Raw genomic sequence first — 26,516 nt, forward strand, 5'->3', positions numbered from 1 at the left:
ACGCTACCGGCCCTGGTGGAGTGTGTCCTTGACCTGCACTTTGAAGGTGAACAGCACTGCTAGGAGAATAGTTAAAGCAGCTGCTGAGGGTAGGGTTTGCAGGGACAGAACTCCCATGAGGCCTTGCTGCACTGGACCAGAAAGGAAACTGCAGCTAATCAGAAAAAGGTGTCAGCAGCTCAGTCAATCTCAGTTCTTTATTAGCTTCAGGATACCATTGCACAGTTCCCCTTCTCCCCCACAGAGCTTCCTTGTGCATGTGGCTCACATGGCGGTAAATCTCTCCCAGCCATGGCACAGCCTCCCCCCAAGCTGGAGAAAAACTGGCTCCTTCTGTGACAATCCCCATGAATCCAGGCTAGACAGCCAGAAGCAGAGTCAGCTGCTTCCTCCAGTCAGTCCTATGGGGCAAGATGGTCGGCCCGACTCTGCCCCCATTCCTATGTTGACCCCTGGTGGCAGGAAGCCAGAGATCCCTGATCCACAGTGCTTGGCAGCAGCATTCAGCAATGGGAGCTGCTAAGCCACCCAAGACACAGAGCTGGTCGGAGGCTGAAATGTGGTGCAGCAAAGGGACAGCTCTGTGGCAACATCCCTGAGACGGGCAGCCCTGCTGCCTCCAGCTGACCCCACAAAACAAGGAATCATCCTTACTTCAGAGTCTACTCCGGGCAAACTCCAGTGCAGCAGTCAGGGCCCCCTGAAGGTCCTTGGTGTTCCCAGTACCCTTCGCTACAATGCCAGAGCCCCCTGCATTGCCTCCCATGTGAGTACAGACAGCCAGGGCCCAGTCCGCAGCGGAAAACATGGGCAGGGCATTCTGGGGAGAGACATGAGGAGAGAGGTTAGCCTGACTGCGGGCCAGGAGGCACCCCGGCCTGGATGGGGAAAGAAGGGTCCAAGAGGGCACGTAGGGCCCTTTCTCAGCACGCAGGCAGCCTGGGGTCCTTGCTCCCTGAGCCGGTAGGGACTGGCGGTATTGTGGAAGTGGAGCCCAACAGCCCAGCGGTGAGTGGTCTGTCCTGCCCCATGGCAGAGGTGGGCCTCTTTCCTGACTCCTCCCTCTCCAGGCCAGCAGAGGCCGGAAGCACCAGGGCCACACCAGGCTCAGCCTGAGCCCCTTGTGTCTCATCATTGACTCCTCCAGATGACTAAGCAGCAGCACTGACAGGCTGCCAGAGGCAACCCCATATAGTCCTTGCTGGACGGTGCGTGCTGCAGCCCAGGGCCGGTCTCCGAAAAGGGGCAGAGGCAGTTACTGGCCACACTCTGGGCTACGAGCTCCCCCCACAACAGAACACAGACGGGGCATTAACCCTTTGCAGGCAGAGATTCCCAGCTGTGTACCTTGGACACCTGACAGGCACAGAGCACCTCGCCGGACACCTGAGGGCTGAGCAGCAACACCGAAACCCCAGGAGACTTGTCACAAAGCTGGTTCACCACCTTCATCAGGATCTAGGAGAGGCATGGAGGGGCAGTGTCAGGAAGGGAGGGGAAGACTCCTGAGCAGATGACTAAGCCAATGAAATACTAGAGCAGGAGGTTACTGCATGGCCAGTGTGCTGCTCGGCAGAGCAGCTCAGCTTACTCTGCTCTCTGGCAGTTTTGCCACCTCACCCCCAAACTGCTCCAACCATGCGCCAGCTCCCCTGCGCCTCAATTCACCTCCCCCAGCCCCGAGCCAGCTGTGTCGGCTCCAGAGCCCAACCCTACTGACTTCCTTTGCACTAGGGGACAAGGCAACTGCACGGAAAGATCACTCTCAAACACTCACTGAGAGCGAGTCGGCCGGGATGGTATCGATGATGACTGGCTGCTTGGTATGCTTCTCCAGCAGGCCTTGCGCCTTCTCTGCAGCCTGGAGGAGGAGAAACACAGCACTGTGGGAGATCACCCATGACGTGGGAGGATGGAGGGGACATCCAGTCCTGTCACAGGGAAGGGAATGCTGTCCTGGGGTGGGGAGCCGTCGAATGCCATGGCAGGGGCCAGACTAAGCCCTGCAGACTGAAATCCCCTATTTACCCACTGAACAGGCTATGCAAGCCACACACCTCAGCCGTGCACTGCCCTGCCCTTCCCCCCAAACTCCCCAAGGGAGAGGGAAGTTCAGTCTGACATCTCAGGTATGTTTTGCAGCAACCGAGTGGTTAGCACTAGCGTTCTGAAAAGACTCCAGTTCCCAGAACTAGTTGCAGAGAAGATTCAATGACTAGCCACCATTCCTGGAGTGTCAAATACAATCAGATTAACGAACAAAACACAGACTGCTGCTGGATGCTGAATGAGCTAGAGCAATAAGCAAGGGGCTGGATGGGAGGAAATCCCAGAGTCTAGTCCCTGCTCTGCCACTGATGCTCTGTAGTCTGGGAAAGGTCATTTTGTAGTTCTGGGTCTCAGTGTCGCCCCCTGTAACACTGGGGATAATGTCTACCTGCCTTTCAGTGGGGCGGCGGTTGTGAGAAAGCACTCATATGTTGTTTCCCCATCTTCGCAGTGCAGGGAGGTTGCCCCTGGTGAAAAGTTCGTTTCAGCACTTAAACCAAATTGGACGACTTGCTGTGTAGGTTAGGTGAATCAGCAACCAAAAGTGCAACATGGAACTTCTCCTACACAGCTGGAAATGGCCTCCCTTTCCCCCGCATTCCCAGGGACCTGATTTCTTGGAGAGGTCACTCTGATGAACAGAACAGCTGTGGTTCTCGTGTAAGGGAAGATCAAGCTGAGAGAATCTGCCCATTCAGTGGAGAACAATCTGGTGGCCTTCAGCAGGCTGCAAAGCTGCCAGAGATCTTGCTGCTGCATCCTTACCTGACTGATTTCTAGTTTTCTAATCGCTGTGTTTGCTGTTCTCTGCAGGGCTTTGAGAATGGCCTGTAGTTCCCTTCTCTGCCACTGAGGCATTGCAGTGCTGCTCACCTCCTGGAAAACAAGCAGCTGCTTAAAAAAAACACACCCACACCCACCCAAGAGTGTGCCAAGGAGGAAAGTGATTTAATGATCTGGGCATCATCTCCAAAGCTAGACCAGCTTTCCCCCTGCTGCCACCTCCTCCCACGTTCCATGTGACCACAGGGTTTCCTGCCATACACACACTCGGAAGTGGACCGAGACCTCTCCAGCTCCTTTCATGTCAGCCACCAAACAGATCATCCGGTGGCAGCAGCTTTCTGCTGCTGCTGACCTGGGTGAGAGTGGAACCTAGTGGTGGAGAGAGACATGACCTGACATTTCAAACTCCTGGTGGGATGCTTCTGCATAAGGAACACAGTACTCACTTCAGTCAGGTAGCCCACCTCCTTGGAGAGGCTCTGCACCTCAGGAAGGGAAGAGCTTCCCTGTTTCACCCGTGCAGAGAGCGAGTCCACTTCTTTAGCCAAGGACTGGCCTACTTCCCGGGCCTAGGACAGCAAGAGAAACAGTCGTTCAGGAGAGAGACACTCAGCAGGGTCGAGAATGGGTGAAATCGCAGGTGTTAACCCTTCAAACTTCCAAGAGGAAGACAGCTAGAAAGTGGGTGCTGTACAGGCTTGTGCTCTGTCACCAAGTGGCTCTTGTTTGGGATTTTATTAGTGACAAACAGGTGTCTGAAATATCGAGGGTCTGGAAGACAGTCCTTGCCATAGATTTATAGCTGTTGATAAACAGGCCAGTTGTAGGGGACCGAGCCACCCACAGGACAGGCCCTTCAACAAACACTTCACAGCGTGTTTAAATGTGTGACAGCGACGTCAGGGGCTCTGGCTGGAGAAACTCTGAGCCCCGTCATTTGGGCTGTTTTTCACTAACAGATGCACTGTGGGGGTTGGAGACCTGTTAATTCTTCTGGCGCATCCCCCCCGGAGCCAGTATAGGATTGCGTGGTGCATTTTCTACCTGCATTACCTAGTCTAGTGTTAACATCCCAAGTGGTGGGGCTCACAGATCTCTACTGGCAGGATTTTTTTTTCCTGATGACATCCTTTACTCTCCTAGCTTGGAGTATCCTCTCCCTGCGGTGCCTTCATCTAACACCCAGGAGGAAGGAAACAGAATCCTACAGGGATCTGTGCCCATCCTGAGCTGAGGAGGAAGCCATGGAATTTGTCCCTGGAGAGCAGTGGGTGTAAGGCAGGGTTGGGCCAGATCCGGCCCGCGGGATTGCCAGCCCCATGGTGCTGCAGAGCTAAGGCAGGCTCCCTGCCTGCTCTGGCCCCGCGCCGCTCCCAGAAGCAGCCGGCACCACGTCCCTACGGCCCCTGGGAGAGGGGGGGCAGAGGGCTCCGCACACTGCCCTCGCCTAGAGACACCGTCCCCCGCAACTCCCATTGGCCAGGAACGGGGAACCGTGGCCAATGGGAGCTTCGGGGGAGGTACCCACAGGTGAAGACAGCACCTGGAGCCCTCTGCCTCCCCTCCCCCACGGACGTGGTGCTGGCTGCTTCCAGGAGTGGCACGGGGCCAGGGTAAGCAGGGAGCCTGCCTTCACCCCGCTGCATGCTGCTGCCACCCCGGAGCCGCTCAAGGTAAGTGGCGCCGGACCAGAGCCTGCATCCCAAACCCCTCCTGCACCCCACATCCCAACCCCCTGCTCTGAGCCCCCTCCTGCACTCCCGCTGCACCCCTGCCCTGAGCTCCTTCCTGCACACCGCACCCCCTCCCACACCCCGCACTCCATCCTGCACCCCAACCCCAGCCCTACATTCATGGCCCTGCATGCAATTTCCTCACCCAGATGTGTCACTCGGGCCAAAAATTTTGCCCACCCCTGGTGTAAGGGGAGAGCTGGCACAGAGCAGGGACAGTGTTCTGCCCAGCCTGGCTACGTTCCCTTGGCTTTGTGCTGCTCTTTGGCATCCGCAGGCTGATTAACATGCACAGTCCTGATTCCAAGCCGCTCACCTCGGCACCAAACACAACAGCAACCTGCGGGTGAACGTGAAGCACTGACATGCGGCTTCGGGTCAGCGCTCCTAGCAAGCAGGGCAAGCACGCCTTGCAGCATTCACTCCTCCACGGCAGGAGGCGGCTTGTCAGGAATGCACAGGGGAGAATCAAACAGCAACAGATCTGCTGGGGTGGGTAAAGGGTTGCGGTTCCACCAAGGAGAAACGTCATTTCCTGATGGCTGCACTCTCCTTGTATTGCTGCATGAGAGGAGACGGCAAGGGATGCTGAGTCCCTAACTTCCAGGTGCTCAAGCACATTGGGGCTTCCCACGCACAGAGTAACTAGGTCAATTGCTCTGCACACGGACTCGCCAGCCAGGATCACTGCTGAGCAGGAGTCAAAGATCAAAGCCAAGAAGTAAAAATTGCTAGAATGAGACCAGAGCCCCATAAGCACAAGAGGTCAGCAGCTAAAAGCTGCTGTGATATGAAATGAAACTAGGGCAGAGAGGATCAAACCATTAGACTCATATCTGAGACCTGGGTTTAAATCCCACCTGTGAAGAGAGGTTAAAGGGTTCCTGCTATTCAGTGCTGAATTATCATCGCAAAAGTGGTATTGCAGATCAGGAGCGAGGAGCATGGGCAGAGCTACGTGTGGGGAAACCAGGACTGGAAAGAAAGGGGGCTATAGATCACTGGTGAAGTGCAATGGCAGAGTTGTCTGCACATTGGGGGTGGGAGGGAGAAGACGGGGAGATAAGAGGTTGCCGCAGGCCAGGCCCTAGGGGCATCAGCAGAGCTGGGGAGTGGGAGGAGCATACAGCAGTCCCCAGTTTCAGTGCCATCAAACCAGGGAAATCTCAGCCTCCCTTGTCTCACCTGCTTGGCTTGCTCCCCGGTCAACGCGATGATGCGACTGATCCCTTTAACCAGCTGACGCTCGGAGGTGATGGTCAGATCCTGCACAGCTCCTGTCTGCAGCAAGTGCCTGTGAGGTGGACAGAGGAGAAATATCAGCGTGTCCATTGTCTAGATTCAGTCTCAGCTTTCCAACAGGGAGCCAGGTTTTGCTTTCAGCTTCCTGTGTCTTGATCAACATGCTCTCCCTCTATAGTCTTGGTACAGACTGTTTAGAGACTCTCAGTCAAGCCCTGCCTCTGGATCTGGATGGGAAGACAAGCCAGGAGTATGCGCCCTGCCCCCACAAAGCTCTCTCTGACCCTAGAGAAGAGCACTTACGTTCCACAGCACAGCTCCACAGAAGTCTGCATCGCAGCCTGGGAGTTGGGCATCAGTGCACTTTCCACGGGGACCCCCACGGATACCACCCTCACCGGATCTGGATACACCTGAGAGGAGAAAGATCAGCTGCAAACAAACAAGAAGATTCATGCGGTGTCACAGAACCAGTCAGTGCCTCAGAGCACAGCCGCTACACCCCCACCCCCCCCGAGAGACCCCAGCAGATCCAGCGGCAGACAGCAGCATTGCTCCTCCCACAGGCTGACACAGAGGGTTTGCTGTTCAGAAACAACAATTGAGAGAGCAGATTAGTGGGACCACACTGCAGCTCCATGCCCACCTCCCTGTAGCAGGCAGCCTCCACATCAGCAGACCTGAAGCTGCCTGGGCACCCCCAGGAACATACCTTCATTCACCCTTCTCTAGCGCACACTTCCCTTTCCATGCTCTAGATGGAGATTCCCCGGTTAGGGGAGTCCATCATTGTACAGCTCTCATGACCCTCATAACCCTTGTTGGGAGCTGCCCTCTGTTGAGGCCTGTGAGCTTATTACATGCCCTCCTACTGTACCTCATCCATAGTCCGGAGTCCCTGAATGCCATTTGCCAGTGCCAGGGGGACTTCTGCCATATAGACAATTTCATTCTGGTCAACCACTTCCTGGATCACACCTTCTACTTCCTGCAGCTGCTGCGTGGTCACTGGGGCCTGGGAGAGGAGATTATCCACCATCAGGAAACGTCCCCTGAGGGGCACAGTCTCAGGTGTCACAAAGGAGAAAGTGGTGTGTTAGAGCAGGAAGGCTCAGTGCCAGGACTCCTGGGTTCTATTCCCAGCTCCGTGTCAGATCTTGAATAAAATGCTTCCTCTCTGTGCCTGGTTTTCCCAATGTGTAAAGGGGGTTGTGATCATCACGACCCTTCCCTCCCCGCTGCCCCATTCCATGAAACAGGCCAGAATCAATCCAAATGTTAGTAAAGTCCTTCAAGTGAGACACTACCCACATACTAAGAATGAACTCACTAAGTTTCCTCATCTGTCCCCGACAGCCTGTGTAACCCATTTGTACACCTTCCCCTTGCCCCAGGAAGGATGCCCTCAGAGCACTAAGGCATTGACACCATGTGTCCGCTAAAGCATGCCCCAGCACATACTATAATCAAGTCAGCAAGCCCAAGTCTGTGAGATCCCATCACTATCACCCCAGGGCCCCCCTGCCAATCCTCTGTACCGCCAAACCCACCCACCCGCCCCTTCCCCCCACAGAGGTCACACTGGGCCCTAGTCAGAGCAGGGCTCAGGTTACTTCAGGGGATTGGTTTGAGCGCGTTGTCTCCTCTAGCCAGCCAAAGCCTGGCTTGACTCATATGGAACAATCCCATCACAAGAGAAGGTGAAGCACAGCTAAAGCCCAGCCCCTGCTCCACCTAGGAGACACTCAGCAATGGCTGAAACAGACGAGGGACTCGAGTGTTTAGTTCTCCTGGCTACAGGCAGGAGAGAGGAATCGAGAGGGCGATTTATACAGACAAGGGATGTTCCCCTGACCCCCAGGGACCCTTCCAGAGTGGGGCGCTTGGGGATCCCCATCACCTGGGTACTGAAGTCGAATCGCAGCTGCTCAGCAGTCACGTGGGACCCTCGCTGTTCTGTCTGGTCTCCTAGGACACGGCGGAGCGCAAAGCTCAGCAGATGGGTGGCGGTGTGGTTCACCATGCAGGCCAGCCGCTGAGCCTGAAACCGCAGACATGCCGCAGGTCAAGCAGGAGGACCTCACAATTCTATTAGTGAGAGGGGAGGAGAGCGTGTAGGTGTATCCTAAGTGTGACAGAGTCCATGTGGGGACCCTGCACCATAAAGGGGCTAGGGGAGGATGGGGGAAGAGAATCATTAGTGTGCACAAGATGGGGTATTCCAAACGCACTAGGTGGACTTCTCACGATCTGACTCCACTTGACTCCTCCCATCTGTCTGATCAGCACTGTATAGACACCAATGCTAGACTAGATTCTGCTAGACAGGGTCCCATCCCCCTTTAGGGGATGGCAGACAGGACCCATAGGGAGCACCCCTCCACACACCATTATATGAGGAGAAATGTCCTAACCCAAAACCTCAGGAGAATGGGAGACAGACAAAAGCCCCGTCGAGCGGCAGCTCTTTGCACTCAGTTGCTAAGTGCCACACACTGCCCTCCAGCAGCAAGGCCAAGAAAGGGTTAAGAGCAGTGAGTCCTTACCTCATCCACAAAGAGTTGCACTCGATCCCCAGCCTGCAGGGTCTCAGGGGCTGACACCTCATGGATCACGTAGCCACCGGAAAGCTGAACCGACTCCACCGGGAAGAGCACGTCCTCCAAGCAGAGAGAGAGAGGAGTGGTTAGCACAGACACTCAACTCCCTGGCAGTACAGGGATTTTAGGGGAGTTCAATGGCTCGTGAAAGGTGGCTGCCTGACTTCCCTGGAGACTGGAATCCCCCATCTATCCTCAGAACAGGTACAGGATGGGAACAGGCAGGGCAAGCGTCCTGCAAACACCATCCCATCCTCACCACCAGCGTGCTTCAGCCCTACCCAGGAGTTCCATCTCTGTGGCCCTGTGGTTCCACATGTCGCTGCTGAGGCTGCCAGCAAGCGGGGAGACAATGCCAGCTGTGAGCCTGATGTTCTGAGACATGGCCATTTGTCCCTTAGGAACTGGACTGAAGCCACTAGCTCACTTCACACACAGGGACAGCTTTCAGATCACTGGGCTGGATAAAGGGTAGGACAGACAGTAATTCATGTTACTCAATAGCACCCCCTTTGGCTTATGAAGGAGTAGCACTGATGAGTTCTGTAGAGCAGAGATCCCCAAAATGTGGGGCATGTCCCGGAATGTTCCGAGTGGGGGAGGGGGGTGCGGCAGGGCCCAGGTCAGCCTCTACTTCGCTCCCAGTTCTACTCCGGCCCTGCCCCCAGCCATGGCCCAGGCTCCCGGCTGTGGCTCCATTCCTGGCCCTGCCCCCTTACCTCTGTCCGCATATGGCTCCCGGGGGCCGGACAAGGCTAAGGGAGGGGGAGGGGCGACCCTAAAAAGTTTGGGGACCACTGCTGTAGAGGAATCCCAGCTAGTTTTCCTGGGATAGACGGGCAGCATCAATGACATGGGGGTGATTCTCAAGGCTGAGGGGGCAGGGAAAGGAGCTATGTCACTGCATGGCTGAATCTAAGGTGCTGTATCCAGCCCAACTCCATAGGACTACAGTAGATTCTGCTTTTGCATCAGAATTCCCCAAAGAGGCTTCCGTTTCCTTCCCTTTGAGCCTCTTTATAAGGCTGAAGCAACATGCTTTGGAGGTGGTGGCGGTGGACAATTCTCCCCAGTGCCTTTGGGAGGGAGAGAAGGGAAAGGGGAAAGAGTGAGCCTCAGGCTGGGCACCACTAACAGGTCTCTAGGGCTGGCCATGCAGAAGTTGCTCAGTCCAAGGACCTTTTGATGACTGATCAACTTCTCCATGTTCCTGGCCCAGCTGAGGAAGAAGGCAGCCTGTTGGAGGGAAAGGGATGTGAAGGAGGAAGGGTCTCCTGCCGCCCCCAGCACTTTGTGTTACAAACAGGGGCTAAAGAGAGAGTGACAAGGGCTAGAGAGATAGCCAGATGAGCCTGTCAGCTCCCTGAAATGATCTCTGCTCTGAGTCACTGGGCTTCTCCCAGACCCCAAGCAGTGACCAGAGCTAGTGCCCAGCTCAGCAAGCAGCTGGGAGAAGAGGAAGAGCCTGAAGATGACAAGCCTGAGGACTCCAGCCAGCAGCCTAGTACAGCGGAGAGGGATCACAGCTTCAGGACGGTCATGCCTGGCCTGGTAGTAATTCCAGTCTCAGGCAGCAGACAGGCTCACCTGTTGTCCCAGGCGCACCAGGTAGCCCCGATCATGTGCCTGCCCTCCCTGTTCTGCATAGAAGCTGGTCCTGTCCAGGAGGACTCCGCAGCGCTGGCCTGCCCCAACCTCCTTCTGAAGAGACTGATCTTTGTATAGCATCAAGACGGTGGCCTGGCACGGGCTAAACGCTGCAAAGGGTAAGAACAAGTCAGCAACGTGCATCAGCCTCCCACTTCTCTGCCTTCCCTTGGAAGCACCGGGGGTTTTGACTGGCCAACCCAGTCACCCCGGAGCCCTTCCACCCCACACAGAGTACAGAGTCTGTGCAAGGGGAGGAAGACTCAGTTAATCTCAGAACCCTGGCAGCATTCAGGGTACTTTAAAACCAGGCACTTCACTCTCTGGGAAGAGAGCTGGAGCCGAGACACTGACAAAAAGGAAGGAAAGGTTCATAATTATTTTCTAACAAAACCTAGCACTTCACAGCTTTCACTCTGCTGCCTCCTGAGACCACATGGGATTTCACAGCCACAGAGGGGACAGAGCTCGGCACCTCCTGCTCCAAAAGCCCAGGAGTAAAGGAGGCTCCCCCAAATCTGTTAACAAGCAATGGGTCCCCAGGGGGCCAGCCCCAACCATGACTTGATTAAGTGCCAGCTTGGTCACCATTCTGCTCTAATTAATGTAGCTGCTTCACTACTGAATGCAAACTCCAGGCACAAAACGCAAGAAATTCACTGCAAGCCCTCCTGCAGCTGCAAGACGTGTATATTTTTCCTGTGCATTATGCAGATGGTGTTACTACACCTAGTAGGACATTATCATACGTAATGTGGGAACCTTCACTGAATTTCCTCGCCTGTCCACCTGCAATCTCAACTGCATTGACAACTCCTCCCCAACCCTCAATCTAGTGTCATGCATTGGGTGGTTATCTTATTTAAGTGGTACAGGCCTGTTTGGCTATGGGATCGCACTGTGCACTCCTCCCCCAAATTACAAGTCTAGGACGCTCCCTGGACGCTGAGCGTCTATAGCCCACGAGAGGGCGCGGTTTGAAGTGACTGCGCAAAACAATCGCATGTAGCTGGCCGGGGGCAGAGGGACAAGGTTAAACCTGACTGGATAAACTGCACCTTGCACCAGCTGAGATAGAGCACTCAGTCACCAGTGCTAGGTTAGCAAAGGGGATGAACTACTTAGTCTCCAACGATAGACCCTGGGTTACGTGGCGTGCCTGCTAAGCAGCAGCAACAAATTCCATCATCACTAACCCACACTCATGTGAGACTCTGGCAGTGTCAATCCACTGAGTGCAAGCACTAACGCTAGGCTTCAAAACCATTTCCAAGAGGTGTGCACACTTGATTCATCTTCATCCTTCTTGAAGTACCAGAAAAAAACCTATGCTCAGAAAAATTACATTGCTTCAGGTAATGAAAGTAAGTGAGTGAGAAGTGAGCACCACAGGCGAGATGTTTGCAGAAGCACAAAGAGCTGCCGCAGTGGGGCAAGCTGATTTGCAGGGATGAAGAGCGAGGCCCCAATGTTCCTCAGCAGCTGAGAAGTGGACAAAGGGTCAGGGGTGGTTATTAAGGAAGGGAAAGTTTCTGGAGAGGAGTCTAGAACTTCTTCACAGTATAGTCCCCATATTAACAGGGGGAATGTCTCAGGTGCAACCTCTCCCACTCATGGCAGTATGGAACACCTACTCTGTGTGGCACCCAGGGCACAGAAAAGCAACAGGAAGAGAGCATTGGGAGGTTTCTAGCTTCTTTATCAGTGAGGTAGCAGCTGGAAATAAGGAGCCAGCACCATGTGATCGGCTAGCACTCTAGGGGCCACCAGCACGCTGAGAACATCTGGATCCACACTAGGAGAAAGCTCCAGTCTCCCAGCGGAAGTGGCTGAGAGATAGACAGGCAGCTCTTCACCCCAGGGAACCAGAGACATTAAGGTTCATCTCACTGCCAAGGTAACTCAAGCGATCTACTTGACAGTGACTTCTCTCGAGTTGGCCTAGCTTGAGTGAGTGCAGCCACATTGCAAAACAACACTGGAGCTGCTGTGTGCTCACCAGCGCTGCACTCATTGACTGCCTGAGGAGTGCAGCACCACTTAGTGTCTGGCATTAAGACCTGGTCTACACTTCAAAATCAGATCGACCTAGGAGTTGCTCAGGGTTGGAAAAATTGTTGCGCCATAGTTAGACTGACCTAACCCTGGGTGTAGACGCAGCTAGGTTGGTGGAAGAATTCTTCAGTTGACTTAATTGCTCTCTCTCAAAGAGGTGGATTAACTACATAAATAGAAAAACCGCTCCTGTTGACGTAGGAAGTGTCTATGCTACGGTGCTACAGCTGTAGTTTTGTGCCGCTAGAGGCTGTAGTGTAGACATACCCTAAGACTGCTGGTTCTTGATGCTATGGTAAGCTGAACTGCTCCATGACTTCTTTCCCAGTGTGGGAGAACTTGGTCTTTTCTGGGCACAGGGGGAATTTGGGAAGGCACTGGAGGACCAGCGGCACCCGAGTGGAGCTAGCTTGCGTCCACACCATGTGGTGGTTGTGTTAGTGGCTGATGATTTGTGCTCATTGGCGCTTTAGTCTATACCCCCTCATGGGCAGCCAACTCAAGTGAAAAGCACCACCACAACTCCAGTTAGGGGCGTGTGTAGGGATGGGACTCGAGTTAATTCTGACAACTCCCTCTGACAAACCACGTGAACTGGCAAAGGACACTTATTCACAGCAGACATGGGCTCAGCAAACGGGCCAGGTCGGGATGGGGTGCACTCCTAACACCGCCAGGCTCAGTCTCACGATGATGTGTCTCATTAACCAAGCCCCAAACTGGGACAGGGCTGCAGCTCAGATTCCTGGCCAGGGATTCTCAGCAGGAGCCTGAGAACTAATGTCCAGCCGATGACCAGCAACAGCTGAGCTTCACATTCCTTCAATAGGGCCAAGACTTCCAAAACTGTATTAAACTATATGTAAAGTAGCAGGGGCATCTAGTGGCCAGCTGCTGTAATGGCAGGTACCGAGGTTCTTAGGGTGAACCAAGTCCTCAGTGTCTATTCCTCCTACTCTGCCACAAATGTAAAAAACTAGAGATTTAAGGAAAGAACCTACCCACCTGAACCCTTAACAGCATGGACCTCCCCAGCTAAGGTATGTTTACCATGCCTAGCACCCACCATCCCAGTCCCCACTCCTGCAGACAGGCTGACCGCCAGCACGCTGAACCCCCATCTCCAACGGACACCACACCTAATACAATTCTACACTGCTGGGTAACAGCAGTTAACTCCCAACTCAGCAACCACCACAGAACCTTATTGTGAGCATGTATTCAGTGGACACGCATGTGACCTGCTTCGTGCTATTGGCCACAGGCTGAGGAGGGAGATAATACGCGAGTTTACATTCTGTACAGGGCACTCTCCAATATGCCGGAGATCATAATTCCCCTTGTAGGCGTGGCGGTTAGCTGGTTAGATCCATCCCTAAGAGCTTCCCAGGCGATGAATCGGACACTGCCCTCCCTCCACCCCATGCAGGCTCTTTGGGCCATGCCTCGGCTCATACCATATCTCCTGTCCTGCCCGAGCGTGTAGGTGTATTTCGGCGAGTCGTCAGTAGCCGGCACACCGTCCCTCTGCAGCTGAGCCAGCGAATGCACATCCAATCGCACACTGGAGCCCTCCAGTTGTTCTGCCTGCTGGGTCCGAGCTTTCCGCTATACAAGTGTGAAGACAAAGCTTGATTTGAGGGCACCCTAGGAGCGCCTGCTCCATAAGGTTAGTGGCTGAGGACTTTGACTTTGTGGCAGTAGATCATCCCTGTAACACACACAGTCAAATCTGTGCTGCCCCAGGAAGTAATAAATCCCAGGCTGCTACTACACCTGGGGCCCCCACCAGGCACTTAGCACTGCTGCACTGCCCTGCACCATCCCCAGGGGAGTCACAAGCACCAGCTAAGGTACGCTTTCCCTGCACAGCGTAGTGCTGCATACACACCCCTGAGGCTGAAGGCCTTGATTTATCCACAGCATGGGGGGTGGCAATACAAACCGCACCCCAATCCCTACATGCTGCCCCCTCAGTGGGCCACTTTCCTGTCCTGGATGAACTCCACCTCTGTTAACTCTTCACCACCCGTTCAATGCTTGCCCTCTCTGCTGAGCTCAATGCCGCTGGGATGATGGTTTTTGCAATGTGTCCACTAGAAACTGGCCTGAAAAGGTCACCAGCCAAATAGTTGTCAGGGGGTTTACAGTCACTGCTGACCCAAGCTGGATTCATAAGAACGGCCATACTGTCCCACACCAATCGTCCATCTAGCCCAGTATCTTGTCTTCTGACAGAGGCCATTGCCACATGCTTCAAAAGGAATGAATAGAACAGGACAATCAAATGATCCATCCCACATTGTCCAGCCCCAGAATCTGGCAGTCAGAGGCCTAAGGACACCCAGAGCATGGGGTTGTGTGCCTGACCATCTTGGCTAAGAGCCATTGATGGACCTATCCAATTCTCTTTTGAATCCAGTTACAGTTTTTGAATCCAAAACACACCCTGGCAACGAGTTCCATATGTTGACTGTGGTTTGTGTGAAGAAGCACTTCCTTTTTCTTGTTTTAAAACTGCTGCCTATTAATTTCATTGGATGACCCCTGCTTCTTGTGTTATGTGAAGGGGTAAACAACACTTCCTTATTCACTTTCTCCACACGGGTCATGATTTTATAGACCTCTATAATGTCTGTCCTTAGTCATCGCTTTTCTAAGATGTCCCAGTCTTTTTAATCTCTCCTCATATGGAAGCTGTTCCTTCTCCTTAATCATTTTTGGTTATCCTTCTCTCTACCTTTTCTATTTCTAATGTATCTTTTTTGAGATGGGGCGACCAGAACTGCACACAGTATTCAAGATGTGGGCTTACCATGGATTTATATAGAGGCAATATGATATTTCCTGTCTTATCTATCCCTTTCCTAATGATTCCCAACATTCTGTTCGCTTTTTTGACTGCTGCTGCACATTGAGTGGATGTTTTCAGAGAACTATCCACAATGACTCCAAGATCTCTTTCTTGAGTGCTAGCAGCTACTTTAGACCCCATCATTTTGTATATATAGTTGAGATTATGTTTTCCAATGTGTATTACTTAGCACTTATCAAAATTACATTTCGTTGCCCAGTCACCCAGTCAGAGATCCCTTTGTAACTCTTCGCAGTCTGCTTTGGACTTCACTATCTTGAGTAATTTCATATCATCTGCAAGCTTTGCCACCTCACTGTTTACCCCCTTTTTCCAGCTCATTTATGAGTATGTTTAACAGCATTGGTCCCAGTGAAGATCCCTGGGGGACACTGCTGCAAACCCCTGAGCTAGAGGAGAAAGACATTCCATGATTTTGATGGAATATAGGAGTGATGGAGAGCACCTGCGGTGGATTTAAAGTACACATGGGAACCCTGACCAGAAAGAATAGGGCATTAGCCACAGTGATGGAGGCTTGCATGGGAGGCAGGGTTTTGTATCCTACCTTAGCATCTTCCTGGGCTAGCTGGTCCAAAGCTGCCCAGTCCAATTGGATCCCCTTTTCTTCAATCATCAAGCCAATCAAATCTAGGGGGAACCCCAAGTTTCCATAGAGAGACCAGGCCACCTCCGCTGCAGAGAGACAAGAATGAGAACACAAACTCTAGGTGGCAGCGGAGAGAACACACAGCAGGGTCATGGAGGGAATCTCTTGTTTTTTCTGGGGGTAGGGTGTGGGGGGTGTCTTCACATCCCTAATGAGATCCTCGGGATCCCCCCCCCGCCAATCTGTGCAGCCAACAAGGACTGACTGCCCATTGCATCCCATCAGCAGTACTCTAAAATCACAGGGCTTCCAACCCTCAGCTCCCTTGAGACTGTGAGCACAGATGTTTCCATGTAGGTTTGAAAGCATTTGCTCCCATAAGCAGGACAACGTGGTGCATCTTGCCATTGTCTCATTAGGTACATTCAAGAGCTCAACAGAGCACGTGCACCTAGGAAGGCCTCAGCACAGTGGCAGGGTGTTCCAAATACAGGTAGAGTGAGCCGTATCAGCACACAGTCCTGCAAGCTCCTGAGTCATACAAGAAAGGGTGTCAGCTGGAATTCCCCCATTGCCTTACGCTACCAAGTACTGAATCACACAGATGAGTGAGCAGGTGGGGAGAAATTGGTTCAAATCTGCTCACGCAGGAAAGGGTTAAGCCACACTCTCCCTATCACACCCAAACATGCGCCTCCATGCGGGTACTGTGCTAGCTGTTCTACCTTTGTATTTGTTCGGAGCCGGTCACTGCAGCACCTACGAACCAAAGGGGCCCCTTGTTTGCTCTGGTGAGCAAAGCACTGAGGTAGTCATCTCAGAAGTGTTTGGGAGATGGGGAGTGCCAGTGATGGAGCAGCAGCACCTGCTTCCCAGTACCAGCTCAGAGCATGGGGCTGGTGCTGTATTGCCCCATGGCAAAGCAGCAGGTAGGCAAGCATCCATCGTAGCTCTGATTTGGAAGTTGGGAGGAATTCTGATTCTTTGTCTGGGGCAGAAGGGAAGGAGGGGTCATTCAGTGTGCACCTGTAGCCTAATACTGCCTAACGTTCAGCACAAAGACAGGACGCCAGGCCACCAGCTGTGGGGAGGGTGCCTGCTTCCAAGGCTCTCTCCCGCTTAGCCCAAAGGGCCCAACACAGTCCAGCCCTCGCCTGAGACACCCAGGAAACAAGGGCCCAAGCCACCCTTAACCACTGGCAGATGCCAGCTGCTGCTCCTCCCCGGGCTGCACTCCCCTTCCCAGGGGAATCAGGGAGGGACTCACCTGGGAAGAGCTTGGAGGGAGCCATCTGCTGCAGAGTCCTGTCAATGATACGCCGCCCCCGCAGGAGGGAGGAGAGAAATGCAGCCTCATTGTCATTGATGACATTCATAATCTGCAGGAAGAAGAGGAGCAGATTCAGCCTCCTTCCCTGTGGGTGAGCTCCACCACTGCTTGGCTCAGCCCAGCCACCAGAACCCAGCCCTCCACATGGCTGGGAACAGGAAGAGTGGGTGCCAAAGAAGGCCGCTGCATTTGCTATCACTGTGCATCACCTATACCTCAGCTCTGGGCTCATGACTTGCAATAAGGAAATAGTAACCTGGAGCAGCTGCCTGTTGAGAGATACCAGAGATCAGGCTAACCAGGCACTCCAGGCAGGTCATCCACATTTGCAACCCAATGAAAATTCTGCATGAGGTGCCCAGGGCTAGAACAGCAGTGCACGCTGCTGGTCAGGATTGAGGGGCATCAGCAGAGCTGGGCAGGGAGGAAGCTTGTAAAACAGCTGCCCTTATGATTTCCAAGCATCTAGTCAATATTTATGTAGCTAAAGAGGGAACGTTACCACAGGAGGGGCAAAGGGTTCCTATGCTGGGAGGGGAACCAGGCTCATGGGCACATGGCCCAACTAAGGCCTGGGCTTTACCTTAGTTCTGTAGTCACAGGGGCTGCCCTGCTTCATTGGGCACCAACCAGCCAAGCGTGGCACAGGAGACATCCCTTCAAGATCCACAGTCAGCGGCCACAGGGGAGTCCACAACATGCCCCGGCTAGTTCCCAACTCTGCATGCAGTATCTGTGTCCATTCTCTGTATATCTGCGCCGCATCACCTCCCTCTGAGAACGTGGCCATGCTGGGGGTAGGGCAAACTCATCCGCCCACATCCCAAAGAGGTGAATCTCCCGCTCCCACTCCACTTTGATAGCATGCTAGGGGCGGCTGTGCAGCACTTCCAAGAGGTCAGGGATAATTAAAGAGGCTGGTAATGATGATGGGTTAACTGCTTCTCTCCAGCAGATTCCATGCTGCTCACCTGGTCTGTATTCTTCCTCAGCTCCGGATAGGCATCTCCCTGCAGAGCAAATTTCACTGAGCATCAGGAATAGCTGTATGCAGTGCCAGTACAACCACCACTCCTCCCTACCTGGGGACACAGGCCAGTCTGAGCCCCAATATAGCCTTTGCACTGGCCCTCTCCCAGAGGGCCTCATCTCAGGGATGGGTCTGGGCTAGTCAGATGCCTCTGCATATCTACTGCACCTTCATCTGAGGCTCTCAAAGCACTCTGCAAGTATTAAAGACGCATTTCACCTCCCTGTAAGGTAAGTGCTAGCCCCCATTTTACAGATATGGAAACTGAGGCACGGAGTGAGGCAGTGACTTGCTCACGTGAAGACATTGTCGATAGCAGAGCCAGGAATAGAACCACTTGTTCCACTTCCAAATCCCCTGGTCTAACCACTTCACACCTTGCATCCCAGACAGAACAAATCTTAATTAATTGATACTTTCTGGACTTCCTTGTGACTCTGGGTGGCAGGTCCCTGACTGGTACGAAGACAGTGTTTCTTTGGTGGAAGAGGAGAAAGACAGCACCAATGCACAGCCTCAAATACATTTTCCTAGAGTGGGATCACACTTGGATTAATAGCTACTGTTTCACAGCCACCTCTCCAGCCCTTTGATGTTGCATCGATTCCACCTCTCTTCCCCTTCGCTGTTGCACGACATCTTTGGGGCAACTCTAGCAAATGCTTATGTGCAAATGTAACATTAGGAAAATATTCAATGTATTTTTAGTGTCTTTTCATAGGATTTAGCAGGAAGAAACAAAAGGGAGGAGAGCCAGCAACATATGACCAGTCACCTTTCCAAGACCAGTTTGGGAACCACCACACTAGAGAAGTGTCTATGCTGGCAGCCCATCTCTCTTCTTTCACACTCACGCATCATGCTTGTGCTGAACGTATTGTTTATCACAATGAGCCCTGAGCCTATAGAAAGAAGGCGGCCAAGTGTCATTGGGATAAACATCTCACAGAGTCAGAGATCACCACTGGATATAATCTTCTGGCGCAAGCACTGGCAAGAGAAACTGTTCCACTGCTCAGCTGAGAAATATCCGGCTGTAGGAGACCCTGGCTGATAAGCAAATCTCCCTCCCCACAAGAAGAGCCCTTCATACTTACCAGAACTTCCACCACAGCAGGAACCAAGCTGGCCAGGAACCCGGGCGGAGCGTGGAGAACTTCAGAGCAAAATCGGACAGCCCTGCGTAGGATGCGGCGCAGCACCAGCCTGCAGACGGGGAGGATTCCTAAGACAGCCATATGAGTAGTCCCAACTAGCTCCCCTTCCCTGCCCAGCTCCCCCCCATGACTCACTCACAAGCCAGCTCCCTCCTCTCTACCCATTCCCTTACCCAAATCAGCTCACCCTTTCTGCCCAGATCCCTACACACACAAGCCAACTCCCCACCCTGCCCAGGTCTCCCCACAGGCACAAACCAGCTCTGCCTTCTCCACCCATATTCCCACACAGAAACCCAAACGCCAGCTCCCCTTGTCCTGCCCACGCCAGCTTCCACCACCTCACACTTATTCCATCTGATCCCTAAAGGGCCAACTCTGCATAACCATACTGGTTTCTCCATGCCCCTCCTGTCCTGTACCCCCTATATTCTCTCTCACCCCCATCTCATTCCACTCAACTCACCCATTCCCCCTCCAGCCAGGGCATCCACCCTACTGCTGCTTGTACTCTCCTCTCCTCCCCCCATTATCATGCATCCTTACTCGGCTCTGGACATGCCAGGATATACGCCGTCGGCAATGCACACAGACAGGGTGCGCACGTGATCTGCCACCACGCGGTAGGCCATGTTCACAGACCCGACATCGGCCTCCCCCACCAGGCCCTGGTACCCAGGCCCTCCGCAGCCCTGTGGAGGGGTGGGGACAGAAAAGGAGATGTTTTAGTGGAGGCACCCAGCTCTGAATGGCACAGTTGCTCCAAAAGGCATTTGGCCATAAACTCTGCGTAATGTTGCTCTGGGTGGGTGTTCTCAGGGCTGACCCCCGGGAGGGTCCTCTCTAATGCCAGGGATGTGTCTAATTCCCTTCCCACGCCAGTCTGCCCTGCATGCCAAGTGCACCAAATTAACACCTATCTGGCACATGAGAGACCAGGGCTCATGTATGTCAGAGTCATCGTGAAAGCCAGGCTCTGGCCACTTGGGGCAATTAAAATCCCAGGCCACTTGTAACATGGGTTATCAACTCTGGTGTCCTGGTTAAATTCCGACCTGGGAATTCTCTCTCGTCTTCCTAAACTCCCATTGTTCTTCAAACTGGACAGACGTCCTGTCCTAAGCTGTTGTGCAGCATTGCTGTGTATTGGTTGACAGCTGCAGCCCCCTCTGGGGTGGGATGTAGCATTTCAATGCTCAGCGAGTAACCTCTACACACCCAGAGTGGGAAGTGCTTTAGGCTCAGCTGTGACCCCTTGGCAGCTGATCATCACCTTGTGGATGGCATCCAGGATGGGGGTGAAGAGGTCTGTGTCGTAGTTGGAGCGCTTGCTTTGCAGAACAGTCACCAGCCTTTCTAGGCCCATTCCCGTGTCCACGTGGTGCTGGGGCAATGGACGCAGACTCCCATCAGCCTCTCTGGCAACACACCAGCCCCCACCCAAAACACAAGCCAGAGAAGTAGAAGTTAGTCTGAGGCCAAGTGCTGATCCATCTTGGTGGGGTGGGGAGGGGACACAGACTGGGGATGGAAGCAGCAAGGCAGCGCGCAGGAAGGGGCACAGAGGTGACTCAACAGGTGCAGCTACACAGCAAAAAAGGGGGAAACCCCAGGGACATGCCAGACAGGAGCAGCAGCAGGGCAGGGGAGGTCTGTGAGACAAGGTAGAGATGGAAAAAGCAGCAGGGGAAGAGGGGACACCGGTCAGGACAGATGAGAGCAGTGGGGAGCTACAGAAAGGCTCCTCCTTGCCCTGTGTGCTGCCATCTGCTAGTGAGGAGCAGGGACTCCTTGAACATAAATGTCTTTAGTGACGTACAAGTGTCATACTATGGAAATGAGCCTCTGGGGCAGCCCCCAGCAGCCCAGTACCTGCTGTATTGCATGAAGACCAGGTTCCAGATCTCCACCACATCAGGGCTGTTCTGGTTCACCAGTGCTGCTGCGTGCCTGCCGCCACCCACATGGTCATAGTGGATCTCGGTGCAGGGGCCGCAAGGGCCCGTCTCACCCATCTCCCAGAAGTTTTCCCTCAGTGGGAAAGGAAGCACGTGACTGGGAGGCACCCTAAAAAGGAAAGCAGCAGAGTTGACAGGGCTGGGGTAGCAGACTGTTCCCTTCAGAGTGCATGAGTCACAGGCTACCATGGGTCAGGGAGAGGAGTCTGGGGGAATTCTCTCTCTGACTGTATTGCCACCTCACCTTCCAAACTCTATAGGGTTAACTTGCTTCTGCTCATAGGGAGCTAAATTAGCCATTTCTCCTACGTTAATAACATTCTATTCCAACAATGGCCACTAAGCAGGAACAAACTGAGTCACAGCACAGGGCACCCTGCTCACTGCTGAATTTGGCCAACAGACTCACTTTGGCACAAGCTGATGTGGGAGATGCTTCTTCTTCCACTGGGTCAATCAACCAGTTTCCTTCACTGGAGCAAACTCCAATAGAGTCAAGATCTGAAAGGTACTGAATAGGGCTAGAGAGAGAGAGGCATGGGGCCAAAGAACATGTGCTGCTGCCTTGTTGTACAAGCTAGCCACACACACCAGCACTTCCCACCAACAAGCTTCTTCCCTGCCCTGGAGTAGGGTGGATCAATTTAAATCATCAATTTTTATCAGCAAGTAGAAAACCTTGATTTAAACTTAAATCATCGATTTTAATTTTGTTTTGCATTAGTACTTTTTAAGTTATTTTCCTAAATAAAGGCTGATTCTCATTGTTGGTAACCTTGAAAACATGTTGATCTGCAACTTAATATAGCCTTTACACTATATCCAGTGCTTCTTTTGGCAAACCTGGAGGATACATTATACTTATGCACATATATTTAACCAATTATATATCTTAATGTATGCATATTCAGATTCTTAATTTAAAAATGTCTTTATTATTGTAGAAAATGATGCCTGTTGCATTTTTTTTATATACAATATGAAAATTAATTTTTTACTTGTGATTTGTGTCAAGCTCAATTTGGATGGAAATTCAAATTCAATAATTAATGCACAAAAACAGCATTTTAATTTTTTTTAATTAAAAAACAAATGTGCTGGATACTTTTTCCTTATGTATCACCAACACAGGTTTTTCATTTAAAAACTAACTGATTTACTAAACAAATGGAGTATTATCTGTAGTTAGTGAATTTAACTGATTGTTTCAGGTCACTATGTCCTTCAGGATTTTAGAACTAGTAGATCTCATCCTCTCATACCTAGTTTTTAAGTCATATATTGGAAGAGGAAAACAAGCTTTCAGCTGGGAGTTGAAAAAGCAGGAAAGTTAAGAAATCAATGTATTAGTCATTGAACTGAGTACTTGAATAAACTGAAATGAAGAAAATATTATCTCTGCACCTGCAGAAGAGGCTACTGCTGTCAAAAGTTACAGACTTCAGCCAATGGGGGGGGAGGTTGGGGCTGCAGCCGTGGGGAGCGGGGCAGGCTTCTGACCCTCGGGAGCACAAGGGCTCAGGCCTTTAGATCTGGGGGGAGCACTGGAGTTCGGGGCTTCAGCCCCATGGGTCCATTCCCGATTTTAGCCCCGTGGGGCATGCTGGGGCTCGGGGCTTTAGCTACAGGGGGAGAGCTGGGGATGAGGCTGGCGCTCCCCTCATAGCTAAAGCCCTGAGCTCTGGCACCCCCCACGGGGCGCTGAAGTGGGGAAAGGAGCCCCGGTGCTCCCCACAGGGCTGAAGCCCTGAGCCCCACCCCTTGCCCAGAGCCCTGAGCCCTCCTTACCCTGCAGCACCAAACCAGGGGGACCCAGAGCAGCCTGTGGACATGGCACTAAAGTATTTGCTTTTGTGTGTGTCTCCATTGCAGCCTGATTACTTCCGGTTCCAGAAGGTGCCCTGTTGATCAGTAAGTCCGTAACTCTGGTATTCGTATCTTTGAGGTTCTACTATACTATCTACTGTGGTAGTGGAATTGTGTGGACATCTTTACTAAGGACAGGACTGAGACCACCGGTCTCATTTCACACAGGCCAGACAGTAATCACTTTGACTAACCCAGAGCTGCATCTGAAGTGGCAAGCTAGGGGTAAGACATTTCAGGGATGTCGGGCCACTACTGAATTCATAACAATTCAACTGAACTGGACTCAAATAAGAAAGTCAAAGAACTGATGGATCCTTTTCACTTCCACGCCTGTATCCTAACAGCTAAAGAGCAGGTGAGTGAACTTGCATCTCCCATCTCTGCCCATGGCACTCCTGTCCCACTTCTCTCACACACTTACCCTAGGCTGAGCCATATGTCCCTGCACTCCTCATCTGGGCTCAGACCCAGTGAGGCGTCTCCTCCAAAATAGGTGATGTAGAGATGGTCTTTTGGGATCTCATAGATCTGTGTTAGGAGCTCCCATGCCATGCCACATGCTTCCTCCTGAATGGAGTGAGGAAAAACAAAGGAGAGCACAGCTAGTCAGGAGCACCCAGGTGAGAGACTCCAACTTGAGCATTAGGGGTAGAAGGAAAGGGAATCATACACTCAAGAAGCTAGTTTTGGCTGCACTCTCCCTTTGCCACTCTATAGTGTTTCACAGAGTGTTAAGGGGGTAGGCCACCAAGGTAGGTCTTCGAGTATCTAAGTAAGGCAAGTTATGACCTTCCTACTGGTGACCGGAGTATCCCAGGATGGCCTGTCCAATAGGCGGAGCACTGTGAGTGGTACCCTCTTGCAATGGGGACAGTCTTGATGAGTAAATTAACCAGGGGGACATTAGGACTGTCACGGTAATATTTGAAGTATGGATGTCTGTTCCCCAGGAATTAGGCTACAACCTATACCCCAATTTGGGTCATAGACTCCACAGCCCGTTCCATGAACCATGCATTTCTTAGCCCAAATCATCTGAAGCTGGCACCATTTTCTTTGGGTAATTCCTAGAGCAGAGATTCTCAAACTTCATTGCACCATGATTCCCTTCTGACAACAAAAATTACTACACGATCCCGGGGGGGGGGGGGGGGAACTGAAGGCCGAGCTCCACAGCCCCGGGCGCGGGTGCAAAAGCTGAAGCCCAAGAGCTTCTGCCCGGGGCAGTGGGGCTTGGGCTTCAGACTTGCTGGTGCCCATGGCCAACACCAGCCTTGGCGACCCCATTCAAATGGGGTCGTGGCCCACTTTGGGATCCCAATCCACAGTTTGAGAATCCCTGTCCTAGAGGTAAGCATCCAATTCAGGGTTCCCTTTGGAGATGCATTGTTTAAACCGGGGGGGGTCAGCAAACCTTTTCCTAATATGGATCATATTTTAAACCAGAGATTACTTCATGGAAACCTTCCCTCCCATTTGGTGTCACCCATCCCCATCCCCTGCCACCCCATTTGCCATCACATACCATTTTTATGACAACTACACAAATTGCCACTTTCATGGAAGAATTAGCTAAATATTTAACGTATTGGTAGCTTCTTTTAGTGTGATTTGGCAGCTGGAAAATCAGCCAGCCCCTCCAGACGAGCAAACTCTCCACAGAATGATAGCATGTGCTCTGCTGACTATGGTTAGGAACCTCCGGTTTAAATCATGGAACTTGCAGCAAAAAAATCCCAAGCTTATCAGAGCAGCTGAAAGAACATGTCTGGTACAATTATTTTTACAGTGCCACAGGGTGCACTTGACACTTTACAGCAAGACCTGATCCCTGCCCTAAGGAGCTCATGCTCTAGTATCTCACTTTGAAGTAATCCCCAAAGGACCAGTTCCCCAGCATCTCAAAGAAGGTGTGGTGGTAAACATCTCGGCCCACATCATCCAAATCATTGTGCTTCCCGCCAGCGCGCACACATTTCTGGCTGTTCACCACACGCTGATACTGTGCCAGTTCACTTCGGGGATGTGCGGTGCCCAGGAAAATGGGCTTGAACTAAAAGGGAACACAAAGAAAATCACGCCATTTTCATACAGTTTCACAGAGACGTATCTGTTTCCATGAAATATGTCAGAGAGGCTTGAGACACACTCCTTGGCTGTGTGGTTAGTGCACTGGCCTAGAAGGGAGGAGACTCAGGTTCAAGTCGCTGATTCAGAGAGCAGAGTTTTTCATCCCAAATCAAGGCAGAGTGGGACTTGAACCTGAGTCTCCCACAGGCCTTTCCCCCCTCCTCCCAAACAATTCCATGTTTGTGGAAAACATTCCAAAGGTTTCATTTTCAGTCCAAGGTGGAAAACTTCAAAAGGCATTGTGAAGCAGAATTTTCAACTCTAATGGGAGACTAAGCACTGCATATTGCATCGGTCCCCATAGCAGACAAGCATAAGGATGGGCTAGTGATCCAGGCACTGATCTGGGACCCAAGAGACCTGGATTCAATTCCCAGTTCAGACACAGACTTTGTGTGAGACCTTGAACAAATCACTTAATCAGTCAGGCACGGACAGCCCTCTCCTGCCTCACAGGGGTGTTCCCAGCAATGACAGTGAGGCACCTAGACTACGCTATGCTGCTAAGGGGCAGACAAATTGGTATTTTTTATTACAGAGAGATGCAATGGGGTGAACTACATGTACAATGGATCCATGGGTGCTGCCCAGAGGAGCGGCTGTAGCCCTTTGCCCCGATGCAGTATGCCACCCTCACAGCTAAGGATGGATCTGAAGAAGTGGATTTTTTTTTTTACCCACAAAAGCTTATGCCCAAATAAATCTGTTAGTCTTTAAGGTGCCACCAGACTCCTTGTTGTTTTTGTGGGTACAGACCAACACGGCTACCCCTCTGATAGCTAAAGATGGGTAACTACACCAGTGCTTGAAAGATTTACCAGATACTGGCTGACCCCAGCATTCATCAGCCAGGTGCTGGGGCGGGAGGGGGGGGGGGAAGGACACCAGAGACTACAGCTCTGGGGCTACTGAGAGCTCCCCTAGCAGCGAAGATGCGGCTGCGAGATGACCGCAGCTCGGGCTAGTGTCAGGCAGCCCCTGGGGTAGGGCCGGGGAGGCTGCCAGGAGCTCGGGCACGGCCCAGCAGCTACAGCTGGGGGACCCCGGGGGGGAGGTGGGGCTGCGTCAGCCCCTGGAGCCGCCTGTCTGCAGGCTCAGGCAGCGCCGCAGCGGGGCCCGCCCCCACCTGGTTCATGCCCGCGTTGACGAAGAGGAGCCCGGGGTCCCCGCGGGGCCGCACCGGGGCCGAGGGCACCAGCCGGTGTCCGTGCTGCTCCTGGAAAAAGCGGAGAAAGGCCTGGCGGATCTGCCCGGCCGGGGGGCAGGCGGCGGCGGAGCGAGCCCGGCGGGGGCCGCAGCGCCAACCCGGGGGGACCCGGAGCAGCCCCCGCACATGGCCTGCCGTGGCCATCTTAACTGTGGGCGGAACTCCTGAAACCCGGGCCCGGCTTCACTTCGTCAGAGGGAAACCATTCAACGAGAGAGGCGGCAGCAAGAGAAACCGCCCTACTGCAGGGGCTGATGGG

The 26,516-nt window shown here is 52.7% G+C and overlaps 1 protein-coding gene across 1 annotated transcript; it reads right to left on the reverse strand.

Moving 5' to 3' along the window:
* Positions 1–179: 179 nt before the first annotated feature.
* AARS2 (alanyl-tRNA synthetase 2, mitochondrial) lies at positions 180–26,497 on the reverse strand. The gene is made up of 22 exons (XM_005296332.3): positions 26,177–26,497; positions 24,785–24,973; positions 23,342–23,487; positions 20,966–21,160; positions 20,367–20,511; positions 19,640–19,785; positions 19,034–19,142; positions 17,878–17,916; positions 16,844–16,955; positions 15,535–15,662; positions 13,570–13,720; positions 9,998–10,167; positions 8,357–8,470; positions 7,711–7,851; positions 6,688–6,825; positions 6,114–6,223; positions 5,754–5,862; positions 3,282–3,404; positions 2,815–2,925; positions 1,778–1,861; positions 1,348–1,458; positions 180–820 (listed from the first exon to the last, which is right to left on the reverse strand). The coding sequence occupies exons 1-22, from the start codon at positions 26,399–26,401 to the stop codon at positions 656–658; spliced, it is 2,961 nt and encodes a 986-aa protein (XP_005296389.2). The 5' UTR covers positions 26,402–26,497; the 3' UTR covers positions 180–655.
* Positions 26,498–26,516: the final 19 nt, after the last annotated feature.

Source organism: Chrysemys picta, chromosome 3 (assembly GCF_011386835.1).
Source record: "Chrysemys picta bellii isolate R12L10 chromosome 3, ASM1138683v2, whole genome shotgun sequence".
In the NCBI taxonomy this organism is placed as follows: Eukaryota; Metazoa; Chordata; order Testudines; family Emydidae; genus Chrysemys; species Chrysemys picta.